Genomic DNA, 22,455 nt, shown 5'->3' on the forward strand with positions numbered 1-22,455 from the left:
GCAAGACATAACATTCATAAACATCTATGCCCCGAACATTGGCTCATCCATGTACGTCAAACAAATCCTTCTCAATTCCAGAAATCAAATAGACCACAACACAATAATACTAAGCGATTTTAACACACCTCTCTCACCACTGGATAGATCGTCCAAACAAAAGTTGAATAAAGAAACCATAGATCTCAATAACACAATCAACAATTTAGACTTAACCGACTTATATAGAATATACCATCCAACAAAGAACGAATACACTTTCTTCTCAGCAGCACATGGATCCTTCTCTAAAATAGACCATGTCTTATGCCACAAAGCTACTGTTAGCAAATACAAGAAGATAGAGATACTACCTTGTACTCTATCAGATCATAATGGATTGAAATTAGAAATAAATGACAGAATAAAAAACAGAAACTTCTCCAATACCTGGAGATTAAATAATTCACTATTATATGATGAATGGATAACAGAAGACATCAGGAGGGAAATAAAAAAATTTTTAGAAGTAAACGAGAACAAAGACACATCATATCAAAATCTCTGGGACACTATGAAAGCAGTACTTAGAGGAAGATTTATTTCATGGGGAGCATTCAACAAAAGAAGTAGAAATCAACAAATAAACGACTTAACACTACAGCTCAAAGCCCTAGAAAAAGAAGAGCAGACCAACACCAAAAGTAGTAGAAGACAGGAAATAGTTAAAATCAGAGCCGAAATCAACGAAATTGAAACAAAAGAAACAATCGGAAAAATTAACAAAATAAATAGTTGGTTCTTTGAAAAAATAAACAAAATTGATAAACCCTTAGCCACACTAACAAAGAGGGAGAAAACTCAAATTACTAAAATTCGGAATGAACAAGGAAATATCACAACAGACACGAGTGAAATACAAAACATAATTAGAAGCTATTTTGAAAATCTATACTCCAACAAAAAAGGAAGCCTCGAAGACATCAACAAGTTTCTAGAGACATATGAATTACCTAAACTGAACGAGGAGGACATACACAACTTAAATAAATCAATTTCAAGCAATGAAATAGAAGAGGTCATCAAAAGCCTACCAACAAAGAAAAGTCTGGGACCAGATGGGTTCTCAGCCGAGTTCTACAAAATCTTTAAAGAAGAGCTCATTCCAATACTTCTCAAAGTATTCCATAAAATAGAAGAGGAGGGAACCCTCCCAAACACATTCTATGAAGCCAATATCACCCTGATACCTAAACCAGACAGAGACACATCGAGAAAAGAAAATTTCAGACCAATATCCTTAATGAACACCGATGCAAAAATTCTCAACAAAATTTTAGCAAATCGCATACAAAAATATATTAAAAAGATAGTGCACCACGATCAAGTGGGTTTTATCCCAGGGATGCAAGGTTGGTTCAACATCTGGAAATCAATAAATGTCATTCACCATATCAACAGACTAAAAGTTAAGAATCACATGATTATTTCAATAGATGCAGAAAAAGCATTCGATAAAATACCGCATCCCTTCATGCTCAAAACACTAGAGAAAATTGGGGTAGTGGGAACATTCCTTAACATTGTAAAGGCCATCTACACTAAGCCCATGGCCAATATCATTCTAAATGGTGAAAAACTGAAAGCATTCCCCCTAAAAACTGGAACAAGGCAGGGATGCCCTCTTTCACCACTTCTATTCAATATCGTTCTTGAGACTCTAGCCAGAGCAATTAGACAAACCAAAGAAATTAAAGGGATATGAATTGGAAAAGAGGAACTCAAACTATCCCTGTTCGCTGATGACATGATTATATATTTAGAGGAACCTGGAAATTCCACCAGAAAACTCTTAGAACTCATAAGTGAATTCAGTAAACTAGCAGGTTACAAGATCAATGCTCAGAAATCCAATGCATTTTTATACATAAGTGATGAATCTTCAGAAAGAGAAATTAGGAAAACTACCCCATTCACAATAGCATCAAAAAAAATAAAATACTTGGGAATCAATCTCACAAAAGAGGTGAAAGACCTCTACAATGAGAACTACAGAACACTAAAGAAAGAAATTAAAGAAAACCTTAGAAGATGGAAAGATCTCCCATGTTCTTGGATAGGCAGAATTAATATTGTCAAAATGGCCATACTACCAAAAGTGCTATACAGATTCAATGCAATCCCAATTAAAATCCCAATGGTGTACCTTACAGAAATAGAGCAAGCAATTATGAAATTCATCTGGAAGAATAAGAAACCCAGAATAGCTAAAGCAATCCTCAGTAGAAAGCGCGAAGCAGGGGGTATCTCAATACCAGATCTTCAACTCTACTACAAAGCAATAGTAACAAAAACAGCATGGTATTGGTACCAAAATAGACAAGTAGATCAATGGTACAGAATAGAGGACACGGACACAAACCCAAATAAATACAATTTTCTCATACTAGACAAAGGTGCCAAAAATATGCAATGGAGAAAAGATAGCCTCTTCAACAAATGGTGCTGGGAGAATTGGAAATCCATATGCAACAGAATGAAACTAAACCCATATCTCTCACCCTGCACAAAACTCAACTCAAAATGGATCATGGACCTCGGAATCACACCAGACCCTGCATCTTATAGAAGAAAAAGTAGGTCCAAACCTTCAACTTGTTGGCTTAGGATCAGACTTCCTTAACAGGACTCCCATAGCACAAGAAATAAAAGCTAGAATCAACCACTGGGATAGATTCAAACTAAAAAGCTTTCTCTCAGCAAAGGAAACTATCAGTAATGTGAAGAGAGAGCCTACAGAGTGGGAGAATATCTTTGCCACTCATACTTCAGACAGAGTGCTAATTTCCAGAATATATAAAGAACTCAAAAAACTCTACACCAAGAATACAAATAATCCAATCAACAAATGGGCTAAGGAAATGAACAGACTCTTCACAGAAAATGTACAAGCAATCAACAGATATATGAAAAAATGTTCAACATCTCTAGTAATAAGAGAAATGCAAATCAAAACTACCCTAAGATTTCATCTCACCCCAATTAGAATGGCGATTATCAAGAACACAAGCAACAATAGGTGTTAGTGAGGATGTAGGGAAAAAGGTACACTCATACATTGCTGGTGGGGTTGCAAATTAGTGCAGCCACTCTGGAAAGCAGTATGGAGATTTCTCAGAAAGCTTGGAATGGAACCACCAGTTGACCCAGCTATCCCACTCCTTGGCCTATACCCAAAGGACTTAAAATCAGCATACTACAGAGATACAGTCACATCAATGTTCATAGCTGCTCAATTCACTATAGCCAGATTGTGGAACCAACCTAGATGTCCTTCAGTTGATGAATGGATAAAGAAACTGTGGCATATATATACAATGGAATATTACTCCACCAAGAAGAATGATAAAATTATGGCATTTGCAGGCAAATGGATGAAATTGGAGGATATCATGCTAAGTGAGATAAGCCAATCTAAAAAAACTAAAGGACGAATGATCTCGCTGATAAGCAGATGAGGACATATAAGGGGGGGGAGGGGTTAGCGTTAGGGTTAGGGTTAGGTTTAGGGTTAGGGATAAGGAGGGTGGTAAGAATGGAGGAAGGAAGGACTGTTGAGAAGGAAAAGACGGGTGGGAGGGGTGGGGGGAAGGGGAAAAATAACAGAATGAATCAAACAACATTGCCCTATGTAAATTTATGATTTTTAATTAAAATTTTAAAAAAGTAGAAGAAGAAAAAAAAAAAAAAAACTACATACACACATAGCAAACCACAACTCTGGGAGTTCCAGTTTACTCTGTGGAGATTTATTTTACTTTGTCAAATGAAATTTATGAAAGGTCACTATTTGAGACTAGGATTCTGCACCAGACAATCCAGCAAACCAGACAGAACCACGAGTGCTCAGTGTCACATGTCAAACTGACCTTTGAAATGGGTCAGACCTCTACAAAACAAAATAGGAGAGGCACAGCAACCCATCAGAAGGGGCCCAATTTACCTGACAACAGGACAAGTCCTCTGTGTTAATCCTGCACGGGAAGTAATTTCGAAACCAATCTTTTTGTTTCTTATTTCTGCTCTCTTCTGCTCCTTTCTACCTATAAAGCCAATCTCTTCTGTTCACCTGGTGGGGAGCTCTTACTCTTTTACAGAATTTGATGCTTCCCGGATTAATGCATTGCAAATTAAAGCCAGTTCTACCTATGCTTGTTGTAATTTTGGTTTTGAACACTCTGTACTACGGAAAGGCTTCTATTTTTATCATCTTGCCAGCATTTAAACTCCTACGTAAACCGGTTCGGCCGGGATCCCAGCGACTGAACGCTGTATAAAACGGCACGCTCCGGGGTGAAAAATATTGGCAAGTGAGTGATGTTTGAGCCTCTCTCATTCGCGTGGGAAAACGCCTCTGACGTTCACTTCAAAGGAAATGTCATCCATTACCCCTCAAAGCACAACGTCATTTTTCGGAACGTTTCCATAAATACCGAAAACCCGCTTCACACAACTCGGTGCCAATGAGCAAGAAAGCACGCACACACACAACCCGAAACTCCAGCCTCCGGCCGCGGTGCACACTCAGGTTCCCGCCCTCCCGACCGACCGGGCGGAGAGGGGCGTGGCCGGGCGCGCGGCGCCCACGTGACCGCGGAGAGCCGCGCTCTGCCAAGTCGCGCGATCCGCCGTCATATCAGCTTATGGCGCCGGCCCCTGATTGGCTGGCCGCTCCTGCTGCCCGGCGCGTGGGCCCAGTTCCGCTCTTCCCGGCAGAGTCCGCTTGCCGACGCGGGCCCGCGCGGGCATCCTGGAAGCGGCGGCGGCTGGAGCGGCTGCGGACTCTCTCCAGGTAGACGCAAGTGGCGGCGGAAGCAGACGGAATAACCTGAGCGGGCCGGGGGCGGGAGGAAGGAGAGGGGTGCAGAGAAACCAGCCAGCCGGGCCGGGTGGGGCAGCGTGAGCGTGTGCCTGGACCTTCCTTTTTCAACCTGCAGCAGGCGTATGTTGAATGCCTCCTAAATGGCAGGCAGTGGGCAGCGCTGAGGCCACAGCGGTGAAGCTGACAGTAGCACAGACTGGCAGGTAGCTGGGCATCCTCAACACAGGTGTGAGGGTGGTGCTGGGGCGCTTGCCGGACCCAGCGGACGCACACTGGCCCGGGCGTCCAGAAGGGTGGCGGCCAGATTGGCACCTTGAGTGACGGCCCCGAACGGGGAGAGGTGTCTCAGGGCTGAGAAGGCCAGACTTGAAGTAAACAAAGGTCGACCTGTGAAGAACATGAGGTGTTTTATGTTGCTTATTGTAGGTAGATTTCTTGTCCAGAGGAAGTCTTAAGGCTTTACTTTGCAATGGATTTCCCTTTGTTCTTGGAAGGATTTTTTTTTTTTTTTTTTTTTTTTTTTTTTTTTTTTTGGCCTCAAAGGAATTAGGCTGAAGAACTGGTCATTATCTGTCAGTTACTGGAAAGAGATAGATTGCAGGGACAACATCCGAGTGGAGAAGATTAGAAGGGAACAGGAAAGGGAGGTGAACTGTTACTTTAGCATGGTAAAAAGTCATGCATACTGGCATCCCTTTGTGTCTGCAGAGTAAACTTGAATGTGATATGGGTGAAGAAAACATTGCATCTCTGTAGAGAAAGGTAGCAAACTGGAAAGTTGGTAGCCGTCTGGTATTTTTAGCTGAAACTACCTAGGAAGTTAGTTTGATATTACTATAATTTCTTTTTTTAGGTTTCAGTGATAAATACCTAATAAATAATAAATACATGACCCTGGTTCATTTACAGAGTGTTTTTCTGTTAAGTTATGTAATTGGCATGGGATGGTACCCAGAACCCCCATACCCCCCGCCCCATCTATATGTATAACATCGTGAGAGAGACCAGGCTGTGGAATGTCCGTCATAGCTGCTGCTTACTACGGAACAAGGTTTTTAAGTATTCCTGACCTCAATTTCCTATCTGTAAAGTGGAGAATATAGAAGTACCTGCCTCAAAGAGTTGTGGAAATTAGATGAGATTATACCAAAAAAAGGTACTTAAAATAAAATCTGGGTCTCCAATATATGTTAGCTATTATTATCAATATTTTAAAAGTTAAGCAAAAAAGTAATAATACACTCAGTTATTCTAAGCCTAATAGGGTTTTATTGATAATTGTGTTTTAAGAAAAGGGGTTGAGTTTGTTTCTGCAAAGGCAAAATAATATTTAATAAAAGCTTCTGTTTCAAGAAGTGGTACTTAGGTGAAGCCCCTGGCTTCAGGGGATGTAACCCCTTAAACTTATATGCAGAATTATATGAGCTTGTCCTTACTGAGGATTTTTAAAGTGTAAGGAGTTAAAGAGTTGGCGTTCTGGTGAAGAGGTAATGGGACTTTTTAATTTTTTTTTAGTTGTAGATAGACACAATACCTTTATTTTATTTATTTATTTTTATATGGTGTTGAGGATAAAACCCAGTGCCTCACACTTGATAGGCAAGGGCTCTACCACTGAGCCACAACCCTAGTCCCATGGACTTTTGTACTTTGCAATCAGACTGCGTGTGTTTGAATCTTAGCTACAGCATTTATTTATCCTGTGACCTTGGGCAGGGTACTTGAATTTTCTATATCCACAGTATATAGAAAATATTAATATTAGCTGTTATTAATTATTTTTCAAAAAGTCAAATGACACCTTTTTCTGCCTATGTTAAAGTAATTGTGATTCAGCTTTGTCTCCTATAACAGTCATAACTCCTGTTTGTTGAGTACTTACCAAGTGTCAGATGATATCAAAAGACTACCTAAATTGCTAAACCTTAGAACAACTCTATAACATAGATATGTTATCTTCACTTTACAGATATGGATTAGAATATAAATTTAAAATTTAATTGCTGTTTTGAGATCATCTCATCATCAGAGGATTTTGTCAGAAATTACAGCAAAGTGTTTGAGAATCCCTGTTTACCACAGTCAACAAATAGAATTAATCGAAAACAAAATTCTAAAATCACTTAAAAGTAGGTTTAACTTCACAGTATCTAAACTGCCTCCAGGTGAAAGTGACAATTCCTCCTTCCAGGCACTGGTTTACTGTCAGAATAATGATGTCCAGGGAGTATACAGAGTAACCTTTTGGCATGATATTCAGGTAAAAGCAAAATGAAAGAGTTTTTAAAAATATTTTTAGTTGTAGATAGACACAATACCTTTATTTAATTTATTTATTTTTATGTGGTGCTGAGGATCGAACCCAGTGCCTCATACATATGAGGCAAGCAATCCACCCTGAGCTACATCCCCAGCCCCAAATGAAAGTTTTTAAACTTAAGAATTGACATCTTTCCTTGTATCTTATATTATGAAGAAGATAGGGTTCAAGTTCTTTTTGACTGCATGGTATTTCAAGTACTCCACTGAATTAGTGATATTGGCACTGTAGGCAGTCCTCAAAGAATGATGGTTAGAGTTAGGAATTTTTTTTTTTTACTTTGGAATGGTGTGAGAATGATTTGCCTTCGGTAGAAATTTTCTTTGAATTTTGATCTTTTCCCTGGTTCATGATACACAGTATGTACTGTTGCAATGCTGGGCAGTGGCAGCAAGCTGCAGCTCCCATTTGATCATGTCATTGTGAGGAGAACAGCCGGCCCTCTTCAGTGCATTGTGTCACTAATCTAGGAATTTGTGTAGGTCCATGAAATGTATTTTCAGCTTACAATATTTACAACTTACTATAGGTTTATTGGCATATCACCTTGAGGAGCATCTGTATAGTAATATGTGGATTGAGTGCATCAGCTCTTACCAACCTTTAGTGGTGTAGCAATATCCTCTTCAACTATTAAGTGTTTATGTTCCCCAGTATCACTTATTATATTGTGTACTTCCCCTGCTGTACTGTTTCCCTTGATGGTCTTTACCCCATATGACTTCATACCTCATATGATTACTTACCAAATACTTGGCTCACTTTTAAACCTCAGATTCATATTTAATGTGACCTGTTCATTATATCTAGAAGCCCAGTTGAGCCACAGGCAATTACATTTCAGACCTAAACTAAGCCCATCATTCCTTGCCCTTGCTCTCCCCGTATTTACTATTTGAGTTATAATGACACCACCATAGTTACTTTAGATTTCTTTCCCTTTCGCATACCAGTGTCTCTGGGTTATCCAAGTCCTGTGGATCCCTTCCCCCATACTGCTTCATGCTTGCTAGGCAAGTGCTCTACCACTGAGCTACATCATCGGCACTTTTAGTTGCCTGGACTGATCTCAAACTTGCAGTCCTTCTGTCTCAGGCTCCTGGGTAGCTGAGATTACAAGTATGTGCCACCACGCCCAGCCTCTGGATTTTTTTATATGCTAAATCTCTGAATATGACCATATCTGAGTCTGCACTGTCATCTTCTCAGGTAGTCTAGCACAGGAGCAACCAAATGAGTTTCTCTGCTTCTCATCAGTACTTCATTTTCCTAATGGAATGATCTTTATGAAATATGAATCTACTACGCCTCTTTCCTGCTCAAAATTCTTTAATGTGGCCTTCCTATAATATGTAAGAGAAAGTTCAAATTCCTTAGCATGGTAGTAGATCCCTTCGTAGTTTAACACCAACCTCCTCCTACCAGACAGTAGATTTATTCCCTCCTACTTCACTCCGTCACGCTGTTTGACACCTACCCACCACATCCAGTGAGCCGTGAATGTACTGTGTCCCTCGCTACCATTTTAGTTGTCACATTTATTTGGAATGGCTTCCTGACCTTTTCTTTCTGGTGATATCTTTCAAAACTCAAATTTAATGTTACATTCACTGTGATGCCTTTTGTTGTAAGCCAAGGGAGAATGCTGTTTTCTGATTTCATATAATTTATATGAAATATATGAAATTTATATGAATTTATATATATGTACTATATATATACACATACACACATATATACATATATATTTTATTGTAGCACTTGTCTTATTGATATAATTTGTTTCTGCATTTGCCTTACTTTTTGGTGGGTACAGGGATTGAACTCAGGGGCACTTGACCACTGAACCACATCCCCAGCCCTATTTTGTGTTTTATTTAGAGACAGTGTCTCACTGAGTTGCCTAGCACCTCACTTTTGCAGAGTCTGACTTTGAATTTGTGATCCTCCCGCCTCAGCCTCCCAAGCCGCTGGGATTACAGGCGTTGCCACCACACTCGGCCTGCATTTGCCTTTTAAAAATCGTTTTAATAGTACCTTTTTAATCTTCTGCTCATTACCTAGTATAGTGCTTGGCATTTAATTATTTTTTTGAATAAACAGTGGCATATGGGATGGATTTATGTGAATATTTAGCATTTGTTGTTAATTCTGATTTTCTTTTCCTGACAAAATTAAAAAAGTTTGTAATTCATATCATAGGCAAAACACTAAACTTCCTCATAAATAATGAGCTTTTAGAATTTTATTTTTATAAAGAGAATAAGAATCCCAGTGAGAAAATAGGCACAGGATAAAGACAGATTACAGTAAAAATAAAAATTACTCTAAATATGTGAAATGATGCTCAACCTCACTAAGAAGGTAAATCTAAATTAAATATCCCCTGAGGTGACCATGCTTACCTATTAAATTGATGAATATCCAAAAGTTTGAGGATATCCTCTGATGGTGAGGTTAAGAGATATAATCCATGCTTAAGGATTTACAGAGTAGCCCAACCCTGTGGAGGGCAGTTTAGAGGAGCGTACCAGGATCACAAATGCACATTTCTCTTTGGCTTAACTCTTCTGCTTGTAGAATTTTACTCAATACAGGTTTAATCACAGTCTCAAAGTCTGAAATCTCTGAAAACCAAAAGGTTGTTTTGTTTTTGTTTTAGGTTCAGCACTCATTTGATGACAGCCCCTGACGCCAGCTGATTCAGGTTCTCATTATCTCTTAGTGTACTGTTTTGCTTGCTGTTACTTTTTGTTATTTTGTTACATACGATTTTAATTGCATGCGAAACTGTCAAGAAATGAAGAATGAATGAGAGGATCCTAGGTGATAGGTTCCATAGTCAGAGCAAAGTAAAAATCTGAAACAGGAGCTGGCAAACTTTTTCTGTAAAGGGCTGGATAGTAAATATCTTTGGCCTTATCTCTCTTGCAGTGACTCAACCCTCGTTGTAGTAGAAAAGTAGCCAGGGATGATAGATGATATACATAAATATCTGGGCATACCTGTGTTCCAGTAACAACTTCTTAAAAAATTTATTTATTAAAAACCAGCTCTGGATTTGGCCCCTGGGCCACCATTTGCCAACCCCTAACCTAGACTGTTGACAGGAGGGAGAGAAAAAAAAGATAATCTAGTTCTTGACAGAAAAAAATGATAATCTAGTTCTTGACAGCAAAAATACTTCTTCCTCTCTTCTGTCATCAGGAGTGCCTTTCCTTCAGTCACAGAACAGGTAGTCTTAGACTTCTATGGTTGTGGTGGCAACATGCATATCTTTTAGGGAATTCATGTTGGGACTCAGCACTAAAATGAAAACCTCTCTAGAGTCCTGGAAGCAGAGAGATGCAGCTGAAACTTATTGCTAAAAGAATCATATATTTGGGTACCTAGTACCCTGCATATCCATCTTTGTAACTTGCCATGTTACTGTAGTATGTAGTAGGAAAAAATCCGAAAGTAGAATTAGAGCTGATCTTATACCACTTGTCAACTTGATCGCCTTAAAGAAAAAGCTTCCTGGGCCTCAGTTTCTCTAGCTAAGCCTTAGTGTTCCTGTATAGAATATGAAGAGATTGGACTAGAGCTGTGATTTAGATTCCCTTCTAGCTCTAGAGATGGCATTGAGGGGAAGCTTCCTGATGGCAGCAGACTTCTTAAATGGGGAACTTCATGTGTAGTGTTTTTGAAAAAAAAATTTGTTTAGAAAAATGTACACATGATAAGTAATTTTGTATGTTTACCCTTTAGGGGCTAAGATGGACCTTGTTCTCAGTGCTGCAGATTACTATTTTTTTACACCGTACATATATCCAGCCACATGGCCAGAGGATGACATCTTCCGACAAACAATTAGTCTCCTGATTGTAACAAATCTTGGTGCTTATATCCTTTATTTCTTCTGTGCAACATTGAGCTATTATTTTGTCTATGATCATTCATTAATGAAGCATCCACAGTTTTTAAAGGTAAGAGATCTTCTTACATATTTTCTAACTACTGTTACAGTAAAAATAACAATGTGGTGTACTTGTAAGATTTTTCATATTAAACTGGGTATATTATAACCATTAAATAAAGTTTTTGAAACCATTCTCCAAAAAAGGTTAGATATTTTTTGTAAGGGTTAATCCCCTCCTTCCCTAATTTAAACAGTCATGTGAATCTGATTTTTTTAACAATAAACCTCATATCTTATCTTGCTTGATACATAAATGAGAATTTTTTTGCCAGTATTGATGAGTGAATGTCTTCATTTATGTAATTGTTTTAATATTGGGCTTTCACAAACTGAAATATGTTTTTACTATGTTTTTCTTTAGTCAGGGGATTCAAACTGTAGTTTAGAGTTGTTTATAACCATTTTTCTACTTTAGTTATTTGTCAGTTACTTAAAGCACTGAATTTTTTTTTTTTTTTTTAAATAGGAAGGGTTGGGAATAGAGGTTAATCATGAAAGAAATGATTATTCCATAAGTATAAATTTTGAATACAGATTTTGTCAGAAGGAGAAATGGTTTCAGAATTTAAGATATCTACTGTGTTGCTTGGGATAACAGGAATATTTTTCTTACATACCTATTTGTGTATTAAAACTTTCATAGAAACAGTTTGGAGGTAAACCCCTTAATATAAAATAGTGTTTAAAAATACAATCCAGAACAATTTCATGCCAGTTTTGTTGAACATAGATTTTGTGACTTAAGTATTGGGAATTTCATTTTCAGAATCAAGTGTACCGAGAGATTAAGTTCACTGTCCAGTCATTACCCTGGATAAGTATCCCCACTGTTTCATTGTTCCTGCTAGAGCTGAGAGGTTACAGCAAATTGTATGACAACATAGGAGAATTTCCAAATGGTGAGTAAATAAGATGAGGATCAGGAGCACGAGATGGTTTCTTTAGAAAACTAATACTCTTTTCATCCTTTTAAATTGTTCAGTTTTGACTTTTATTTTCATGCATTCATATCTTGACACTTATGTGCATTTCTTCCATTTTATCTATCAACTTTAAAGTCTGTTGTAGATGAAATTATGCCTTGGGGAAAACTGGAATGATCAGAGATGGCCCCTTGCATCTGTCTCCTATTCTCTCTATTGAATTTAAACTTCTTAAAAACGTAACTCAAGTAGTACACGTTAAGTTACTGAAAATCAGAAAATATAGATTTTTAAAAATTCTTTATCCTGCTGCTGAGAAACTATGAATCTTTTGACATATATCCTCCCATTTTTCTATATGCTTCAATATTTACATTGTGAAAATGGATACTGGTTTGTACCCTGATATTTTTCCTCTTAATAAATATAGCCATATTTTGTATCAATGCATATAAATATTGTATAATATATTCATCATAATATCTCGTTGTATGGATGTCCTTCATTATTAATTAATCCATAATTGTTAGACCTTTAAGTGTCATTCTTGTTGTTGTTGTCATTGTTACCAGCAGTCGCATGGTGGTTGAACTTTTGTGGATTTTGAAATTATTTCATCAAGATACATATCTGGGACTAAAGAGGTATCTTAGTGGTAAAGTGCTTTCATAGTACATGCAAGGCCCTTGATTCAGTCCCCAACACGGCAATTAAAAAAGAAAAAGATACATTTCTGTTATCTAGTATATAAAAAGTAAGAATAACAGTATTTGCTGAGGATTTATATGTGCCACTGACAGTTCTCAGTTCTTCACATGTATCAATCCATTTTTTCTACAACAGTTCTGAGATAGGTAGGTTACTATGCTCCTTTTATAGGTGAGTAATTTATATACAGAATTTCAGTAACCTGCCTAGGTTATTCAGCCAAAAGAAGATGTACCTGAGACTTGAACTCGAGCTTCCTGGCACCAGAGCCTTGCTCTCAATGTAAGAGATTAGTTATATAGAGGAGGCAACAAAAATATGCACTAAGGTGATGAATTGGATAGAAGTGTGAATAAAAATAGAGGAATGAATAGCATGCTAGATTTGTGGACAGCATGAGTAAAGGTACAGAGGTAAGACTCTTGAGGCATTGGTAGGAAGTGGAGTAAACCCAGCCTGGTTAGAGCAGAAATGCAGGAGTGACAATCCGAAAGGTCAGGTTATGAAGTAAATGCTACATTTAAGGTATTTAGTGGAAAATAAAGTTCTAAGCAGGAAAGTACTCTATAAGGACATGTTTTATGTAGGTTAACCTGAAGGAAAATGGGTTAAATAGCATTATTCTCAGGTTTTAAAAATGGTGTCTGAGGAATGCCTTCTTTTTTTTTTTTTTTTTTTTTTTGGTACCAGGAATTGAACCCAGAGGTGTTTAACCTCTGAACCACATCTCCAGCCCTTTGTATTTTTTATTTTGAGACAGGGTCTTGCTAAGTTGCTGGTGCTAGCTCTGAACTCAGGCTCCTCCTGCCTCAGCCTTCTGAGCTGCTGGGATTACAGGCATGTGCCACCCCACCTGGCACCAGCCTCTTTTGTCTGAGGGTCTTGCTAAATTGTTAAGGCTGGCCTTGAATTTGTAATCCTCCAGCCTCAGCTTCCCAAACCACTGGGATTACAGGCATGTACCACCGAGACTGGCCTTTAGGAATGACTTTTCTGTTTCATATATATTTTTATAGTTTAATTAAAGAAATTAATATGTACAATTTTTATGTTGTTGTATATCAGTTAAAAAATAAACTTAAATCAATTAAAGATAAGACATTTCGAGTTCTTATGAGATGGAAGTAAGGAAATGACCAGATTTCAGGGAGTGAAGGGAGATTATAACATGAAGTTAACCGAAGTAGTTGATAATGTCTGAGTCTAGGATCCCGTTTTGTGCTCACGTGGGCAGGTACAAAGTGAACCCTAGTCCTAGGAGCCGATTCTTGATTCTCCTGTGCCTGCTCTCTCTCCTAGGTTGGTTTCACCTCATTGTCAGTGTCATATCCTTCCTCTTTTTCACCGACATGCTGATCTACTGGATTCACAGAGGCCTTCATCATAGACTTGTATACAAGGTAGAGTCACTGGAAGGGGAAGGAGAAAAAATATTACACATTTCAGCATGTATGATCATAAATTCTGTTCTCTATTTCCAAGAATTTCCTTCTTTTTGAGTCTGGAGTCTTAAAATTTTAGTTTTGGGGTAAAGAAAGAAGCAGGCCTTTTTATAAAGTATTTTGCTAATTTCAAAGGGATTTTTTTTTAGTGAGATCATTTCTAGAATGTGAGTGTGAAAAGCTGAGTGACTGTGGCAGCAGTTGAGGTTCTTGGTGCTGATTGTGTCCCTTTCTTCTTTAGCGCATACATAAACCTCATCACATTTGGAAGATCCCCACTCCATTTGCAAGTCATGCTTTTCACCCAGTGGATGGCTTCCTTCAAAGTCTACCTTACCATATATACCCTTTTATCTTCCCATTACACAAAGTGGTTTACTTAGGTTTGTACATCTTGGTTAATATCTGGACCATTTCCATTCATGATGGTGATTTCCGTGTCCCCCAGATCTTAAAGCCATTTATTAATGGTTCAGCTCATCATACAGACCACCACTTGTTCTTTGACTATAACTATGGACAGTACTTCACACTTTGGGATAGAATTGGGGGTTCATTCAAAAATCCTTCTTCCTTTGAGGGGAAAGGACCACTTAGTTATGTGAAGAAGATGGCAGAAGAAAAGTGCAACAGCCCTGCAGAAAATGGTTGTAAAAATGAAAAATTATGCAATGGAGAGTTTACAAAGACTAAGTAATTATTGCCTGATTATTCTTAAATATTTTTAATGAGGAAAAATAATCTATACACAGCTAAGATATATATAGCAAGTAATTGGTATCATTTGAAAATCAGCATTGTGCATTCTGCTGAGGAATGGTCATAATGGTAGGTCAAAGAAAGATGCCGTGAGCATCAAGATTAGAGTCTCGTGCTTAAAATGCCAGATGCTGGCCCAGTGGCAATTTGTGTCTTTCCAGCCAGCAGATCTGTAGTTTGTATAGCCTCAACAACAATTTAAAATCAGATAGAAAGTGCACTACTGTGGGGACTAGGCTATATCCTTTTGCCTTAATCCACCCATATTCATTAAGAAAAATTCATTGTGCTTCGTAATACCAAGACTAAGCACCATAATCAAAAAATACTAATATAAAGATGGTTCCTTGTTCCAGGAATGGTTAAGTCTTCAATATTGGTATGAAAATGAATACTCATAGGACTTTGTTCAAGTGGAAATGTCAATGTGAAAAAAAAAAATTCTGATATATTAGCAGCTACATCGATAACTTAATGACAAGTATAATAAAATGATCATCTTCCTATACATAGGAGCCTCATTTTCTGGGGACATTGTCAAATAGTCCATTTTACTGATAAATAAAAGGAATTTTTTAAAAAATCCATTCTACCATGATTTAATCCAGATATGGGATTATTTAGCTAGAGATATTGATGGCTCTCATTTAAAACCTTATTTAATAAGCATGAAAATGTGAATCTGAATATAGTTAGGGAAATTTGATGCCAAAGTAATATATTTGGCACTACTGATATTTTAAAATGAAATTTATGCACTGCACTTTTGACATGTTTCAAAGTTACAAATCCATCGTTGTTTATAAAAGGAAATAATTGCCAAATATTTAGGTCTTCTTCTGAAGATTTGTTTTGAAATCTGATTCTCCTGTTTCTTCACTTTTTCCTATTGCCTCTGCAAAAAGACTTAGATACTTTCATAAAGAAATGTGTGTGTTGTAATATAAATATATTGGAAAAACATGTTTTGTAAAGGCACCCTATTAGCTATTTATCAATCAATAAAAGTTGATCATACTGTTATTAAACTGTATCAGTTAAATATTGTAAGAGCACAAAATATTCTGTATGGAAATTCATGTCAATTCAAAACCACAGAGATGATGTGGATTGTTAAATCTGTTTTAGAACATTTACAGATGCTCAGTGTCAGTGGGAGATATTTCACATCTTTATTAGATTTGGTGTTTCAACAGGAGACCAGTCATAAAATTTAATGCCTGGGATCCAGAAGAAAATGTTTTTTATCGTTATGTTATTAAAATGCTGTCTTACTTCACTGTACCAATTAGCATTTTATAACACGTAAATGCAGCTGAGTCCTTTTCACTAATTCCCACCTCATCCCCAGACTGTACTTTGCCCAAGAAAAGGAAGGAAATTAAGAAGGAATTTGTTTCCTAATAATAATGACAGCTAACATGCATTGAGCTTTTCTTCTTCACCAGGCATGGTTATGAGTATTTGACATGAGGAAACTAGGACCCAGATAAGTTAAGAAGCTTTTCCAGAGTTTATTTCTTGCTCATGTTAAGTTCTATGGCATGTTTCTGGTCAGGGGACAGCTTCCTCCATGACTCTTTCTTTCTCAGTCTGTATACTATCTTTACTGAAGAGGCATATGGGGGAAAAGAAAATGTTTTCTTATAGGAGATTTCTCTGGCTCAAGCCTAGAAATGGTGTGTATCCTTTTTGACCACATTCTTTGAACAGAACTGTCCTGTGACCACCTCACTGGAAGAGAAGTGGGGAAATATTCCCAGCTATTTTCTGGGAGGAAGGGAAATCCAGTTTCTTGAACACCTAGCCAGTTCCTATATCCATGTAGTTCACAACCCTCTTTGTGAGGGAAACGCAGGAAATAAAGTTATCAAAATGGTGAATGAGCTCATGAATTTCTTTATGCACTGGCTGTATTAATAATGTCTTTAATTCCATACCTCCAATATGGGTGTTAAAATTTCCTCTAGCTTTGTATTTCTGTGTTGCTAGAGAGGAAAGGACATCATTTATGGCAAGAGGAGTTCTAACTTTTATGCATTCTACCACATTCTCATATTCTCTATTAAAGGAATTGAGAGAATGTTTTATCTAAATTCCTTTCTATAGGAATAGCAAAGTGAAAGACTTTTCCTTGACTTTAAAACCTTTTATAGTTATAGGACAGAAAGGGAAAATCAAGGTTACATTTTCTACTTTGATGGTAGAAACTGAGAAGTGGTTGGAGATGTGAGAACACATTTTACAAACTTGGAGACATTTCCTGAGTCTTCACCTTCCTCCCTGTCTCTGTAAGGTCAAATGCTGTGAATCTCTTACTTCTTATCCCCCTCCTCATATTTCTTCTTCCGCCCATCTTCTAGAATTCAGGGACAGAGTTGAGAAAGAATCAAGAGTTTAGCTTTTGATTCATTCAGGCAAGTTAGTTACAGAGAGGTGAAGTCTAGGAGGAATTCAGAAGAGAAATTTGGAGTTAACCCAGGTAGAAAAGTTTGAAATCATGAGGTTTCCACAGAGAGCATGAAAAAAGGTATCCGAAGAAATGAACCAGCTTGAGGAGTGCTGTGGTCTGAACATGTCCCCTAAAATTCATACTTAATCACCAATGTGATGCTATTAAGAGGTAAGGCCCTTAGGAGATAAAGGTCATGCCTTCATGAATGGGATTACTGACCTTATAAAAGAGATGTGTGGGAACTCTTCATCCCTTTTGCTCAAATGACGTGAGGACACAATATTTGTCCCCTTGGAGGATGCAGCAACAAATCACCATCATGGCAGCACCACGTCCTGGCCAGGAGCCAGACTGCAGCACCTTAATCTTAGACTTCTCAGCCTCTAGAACTGTGAAATAAACTTTTATTTATAAATGACCTAGTCTAAGTTATTTTGTTAAAGCAGCAAGAAATGCCTAAGGGAAGGGGAAAGAACTTTCTTATCTTTCTACCTTCAACCCAAAACATTTGACTAGCAGTCTTATTTCAGCACTTTCTTCTTCTATCTTCTTTTATTATCATGTGCACCTTATTCTAGACCACACATAACTTGAAAGTAGAGACCGTGTCTGAGTCATCATTGCATTAAACCATTCGTTCTCACAGAATGTTCAAGACTTAGGAAAGGGTCAGTAAATACTTTGCTGAATGTACTGATGAAATGTGAAAATGTTCCCTTCAACGCACATACAGTGGACCCCACATAAGTGCCAAACACTGCAGTAAATGCGAATATTTAATCTGTTCTGATGCTCTTTTTTTACCCAACAAATTGTTTCTCATTTACTCATTAGCTGATATTTGTTGAGTACCGTGGGGGAACCAAAAAGGGCAGAGTAAAGCAGGGTCAGTGATGGTCCCTATATCAAAGGAGTGCTCCTTTTTTCCCCTTTCAAAAGTAATAGCCTTCTCCTGGAAGCAGACAAAACCCTCCAGTACCCCAGATTCTGACCACATATAAATCAGTAATACAAATATTGATTAGGGGGTCAAATGAACCTGTATACCCAGCTCTAGGCACAATGCTGTAGATACAGAAGGATTCTCAAAGATTCTGTTTGATTATATTAAGAAAGCACAAACCTAGGAGGAGGATCAAACTTCATCTCATTATTATTACCAAGAGTTTTAGATTCCAATAGCAAAGCATGAGTCCTGGCCCTGCCACCTGTGGATTGTGTGACCTTGGTTTCTACAGCTATAGATGGATGAAAACACTGCCTGCCTAATGAAATTGAGTCAGAGACACTCGGGCTATAACACGTCTAAATCGTGCTTACTGGTTTTCCTTTCTAAGTACAGATTATTGTCATATCTCAGATAGGCTCTCAATATAAATCACAGGGGGAAAGCGCCTAGACACGTTCACCTTAACACTGGAGGGTGAAATACATTGAAGGAAAGCAGAGAAGAGGCCTCAGAAAATCTCATAAGGGGCTCCAGTGGTCGTGTGCTCCCCTAGCCTGTGCGAGGCCCTGAGTACAATCCTCAGCACCATGTAAACATAAAATAAAGGCATTGTGTCCACCTACAACGAAAAAAATTTTTTAAAAATCATAAGTAAAGTTAAAATTTACTGTAAATTGACTTTGTAAGAGGCAAAATATCTAGATTATTTGTTGCTATGTAATTTCATTTTTAAAACACATTACTTCAAACCATAATGCTAATCTAGAAGCTATGGAGATAAAACAGAAGCAACGCAACCTCCCTGAAAAGTAGAAAACGTTTCTTAAGAAAGGCAGGAAGGAAGCGTATGAACCACAGTCAGCTTTACTGTCGAGGCAGTATGGAAAGAAAAATACTTAGAAGTATTTGTTTTAATAACTATTTGTTTTGTTAAAATACATGCAAAATTTGTTTTTTTCTGGGGCTGGGATGTAGCTCAGTGGTAGAGTGCTTACCTAGCATACGTGAGACCCTGGGTTTGATTCTCGGTAAAACCAAAAACTATGTATTTTTCCCCGCTTAACTCTCTTTAGATTAACTTGAAGACCTTACTAAATTGTAAGTAAGGTAAAAAAATAAGAAATGGCTTTCTCATTTCATGATTAACTTATTTGATCCTCAAATTCTAAACATTTAATACCATTTATGTATTAGTTATATTTTCTTAAACATTTGTTAAGAGATTTAATATTTTGATTCAGTACCCCCAAAGACAGACTTGGGTACTTGACATATTTTTCTAAGCACCTTGATATCTTTTGATTACTCAACCATACTTAATCACAAAATAGCATAATGGTATCAGAAGTTAGTCAGTTGATTGCAAAGTATTCATACCATAGGCTCTTATTCACTTCTCACATCATTTGTTGTGTTTTCTTCCATTTTAAAGTGATAATTTTATTCAGCTATATATTTAGATGAAATCTTGGCCTCCTGACATGTTATTACCACACAAAAACCAGAAACCTAGAAATGGTGCACATTCAAATATTAAGACAGCAACTTACTGATTTTTGTCTGATCTTCCTCAAGATTGTTTTTCTTTTTGGTCAACTTAATGGAGGTTTAATTCCCATACAATAAAATTTACTCATTTTAACAGTACCATTCAACCAGCTTGAACAAATTCATATACCAATGTCAACTCCAATCAAGATCCAGAAGACTTTCTTCATCAGAAAAAGTTTCATTTCCCTCTGCTGGCAATCTCACCCCAGCCCGAGGTAGCCACTGATCTGCTTTCTGTCACTGAAAGTTAATTTTTCCTGTTTTAGAATTTCTTTCAAACTTAATCACTTAAATTGATTAAAACAGTGTATACTCTTGTATTTAGCCTCCTTAGCTTAACATGCTTTGAGAATCATGCTATTGCACATATCTATAGTTTGTGTCTTTTTGTTACTGAAAAGTATTCCATTGTAGTATACGACTATTTATTAATCTGTTTATTGATGGATGTTTGTTATTTCCAGTCTGGAGTTATGAATAAAGCTGCTATAAGCATTTGTGTGCAAGTCATTGTGTGAAGCTATGTTTTCATTTCTTTCTGGTAAGCATTAAAATTCTGGAGTCACAGAGTATATGTATGTTTAATTTTATAAAAACTATCATACTTTTCCCAAGTGGTTGTGCCATTTTACATTCTCACTACTGATGACTAGAATTTCATTTTCTCCCCATTTTCACTAACATTTTTGTCAGTCTTTATTTTTAAGCCATTCTAGTGTGTATGAAGTGGTGTCCCTTTGTGGCAGAATTTGCATTTTCCTGTAACTGATGATTTTAAGCAACTTTTCTCATGTCTCGTTTTTTGCAATGTATCTGTTCAAGTCTTTTGACCATTTAAAAATTTATGTGGTTTTTCTTGCCTTATTGGCTTATAAGAATTCTTTATATATTGACATAACTTCTTTATCAGATACATTACAAATACTTATTAATTTCATCCAGTCTGGTTTTTTCATTTCCTTAATGATGTGCTTTGATAAGGAAAATGTTCAATTTTGATTAAGATCAATTTATCAATTTTCGTCTTCATAGTAATTGTGTTTTATGTCCCATCTGGAAAATCTTTTCCAGTCCCAAAGCAAACCCAGGTTTTTGGTAATTAATTCAACTTTTTAATAACCATAAGACTTTTCATATTTTCAGTTCTTCCTTTATTAGTTTTGATACTTTTTTCATCTTATTTTTATAAATTGTGTTGAACATTCCCTATTTTAATGCCTGTAGGATCTGTAGTGATATTTCCTTTTTAATTCCTTATATTGATGAATTGTGTTTTCTCTTTTACTTGATCGGTCTGAAAAAAATATCAATTTTATTGATTTTTTTTTTTTTTTTTTTTTTTTTTTTTTTAAGAACCAACTGCCAGGGTCTGAGTGTCTTCCCCCAAAATGCATATGTGAAACTTAAGTGGAGTCTTTAGGCAGGGTTTAGGTCATGAGGGCTCCACCCTTGTGAATGAGATTAAGATCATTTAAAAAAAAAAAAAAAAAGCTTCAGAGAGGTGTTCCCTTCCCTTTTCCATCCTTTCCTCCAAGAATGAAGCATTCAAGGCACCATTTTGGAGGCAGAGAGCAAGCCCTTATTTAGTCTTCCCAGTCTCAAGAACTGTGAGAGATTTCTGTTGTTCATAAGTTACCCAATTTCAGATATTTTATTACAGCAGCACAAACAGACCAAGACACCAACTTCAGACTTTGTGATCTTTCTCTATTATATTCAATTTTTTAAATTTCTACTCCTATCTTTTTCTTCTACTTCCTTTGTGTTCAATTTGTTCTTTTTATCCCCCTCGCTTCTTAGGTTGGAAGTTCAGACCATTTATTTATTTATCTGTCTTATCTATCTAGCTATCCTTTATAAGCATTTAAAACTACAAAATTCTCAGGACATCTGTAGCTGTAGCCCACAAACTTTGATAGTGTTGTTTCCATTGTTATTGTGTTCCAAGTACTTTATTTCAGTGGGATTTCTTCTGGTGGTAGTGGTGTGGTAGAATTGTTTTGCATTACCTTACCTGAGCCAGATCTTGCATTCCCAGTTACTTTTCTACATAGTTTCTGTAAGAAATCCCACGAAACCATGGGACACAGGAAATCACATAAGGGAGTTTATTAAGCAAAGTGCCTCCCTACAGGGTAAGAGAGAAAATGAGAGGAAAAGAAAGGGAAACAGAAAGGGCAGCGAGCTAGTGGAAAGCGAGGAGGAGAAAGAAAGCAAGTGAGTAGGATAGAAAAAGCAAGAAAAAAGATGGCGGGGTAGCTACTGTGAAGCAGTTGAATTCTGCCGGGCTAACAACGGACCGATAGCGGAGAAGGATACTTGCAAGCTGACTGATGAACCAATAGCTAGCTAGGATGTTCACAGACTGACAGTAGTTGGGAGGCGGGGAAATGGCCGCAATGGAAAGGGTGGGGAGAGCAGCTTTGTACAGTACAGTTCCTGGTTAGTGTGGCTACACAGGTTGTTTTGGAAGGTAGAAGTGGAACACAGCAGCCATCTTTTTAAACTTGGGCTATGGAGCACTCC

The 22,455-nt window shown here is 37.3% G+C and overlaps 1 protein-coding gene across 4 annotated transcripts; it reads left to right on the forward strand.

Moving 5' to 3' along the window:
* Positions 1-4,707: 4,707 nt before the first annotated feature.
* SC5D (sterol-C5-desaturase) lies at positions 4,708-20,498 on the forward strand. Of its 4 annotated transcripts, none has more exons than XM_079103279.1 (6): positions 4,722-4,831; positions 9,844-9,888; positions 10,932-11,149; positions 11,909-12,041; positions 14,073-14,173; positions 14,457-20,498. In XM_079103279.1, the coding sequence occupies exons 3-6, from the start codon at positions 10,940-10,942 to the stop codon at positions 14,910-14,912; spliced, it is 900 nt and encodes a 299-aa protein (XP_078959405.1). In that variant the 5' UTR covers positions 4,722-4,831; positions 9,844-9,888; positions 10,932-10,939; the 3' UTR covers positions 14,913-20,498. The 4 variants fall into 4 exon arrangements, with proteins under 4 accessions (XP_078959408.1, XP_078959405.1, XP_078959406.1 ...); XM_079103280.1 differs by lacking the exon at positions 4,722-4,831 and adding an exon at positions 4,874-4,981; XM_079103281.1 differs by lacking the exon at positions 4,722-4,831 and adding an exon at positions 5,046-5,064.
* Positions 20,499-22,455: the final 1,957 nt, after the last annotated feature.

This window comes from Sciurus vulgaris (assembly GCF_902686455.1).
Source record: "Sciurus vulgaris genome assembly, chromosome: 11".
Lineage (NCBI taxonomy): Eukaryota > Metazoa > Chordata > Mammalia > Rodentia > Sciuridae > Sciurus > Sciurus vulgaris.

Bases quoted from the DNA above. Each gene is read 5' to 3' on its own strand.
- SC5D (XM_079103282.1), top strand. From the start codon at position 10,940: ATGGACCTTGTTCTCAGTGCTGCAGATTACTATTTTTTTACACCGTAC. The intron at 11,150-11,908 runs GTAAGAGATCTT...TTTCATTTTCAG, and splicing joins AGCATCCACAGTTTTTAAAG to AATCAAGTGTACCGAGAGAT. The intron at 12,042-14,072 runs GTGAGTAAATAA...TCTCTCTCCTAG, and splicing joins CATAGGAGAATTTCCAAATG to GTTGGTTTCACCTCATTGTC.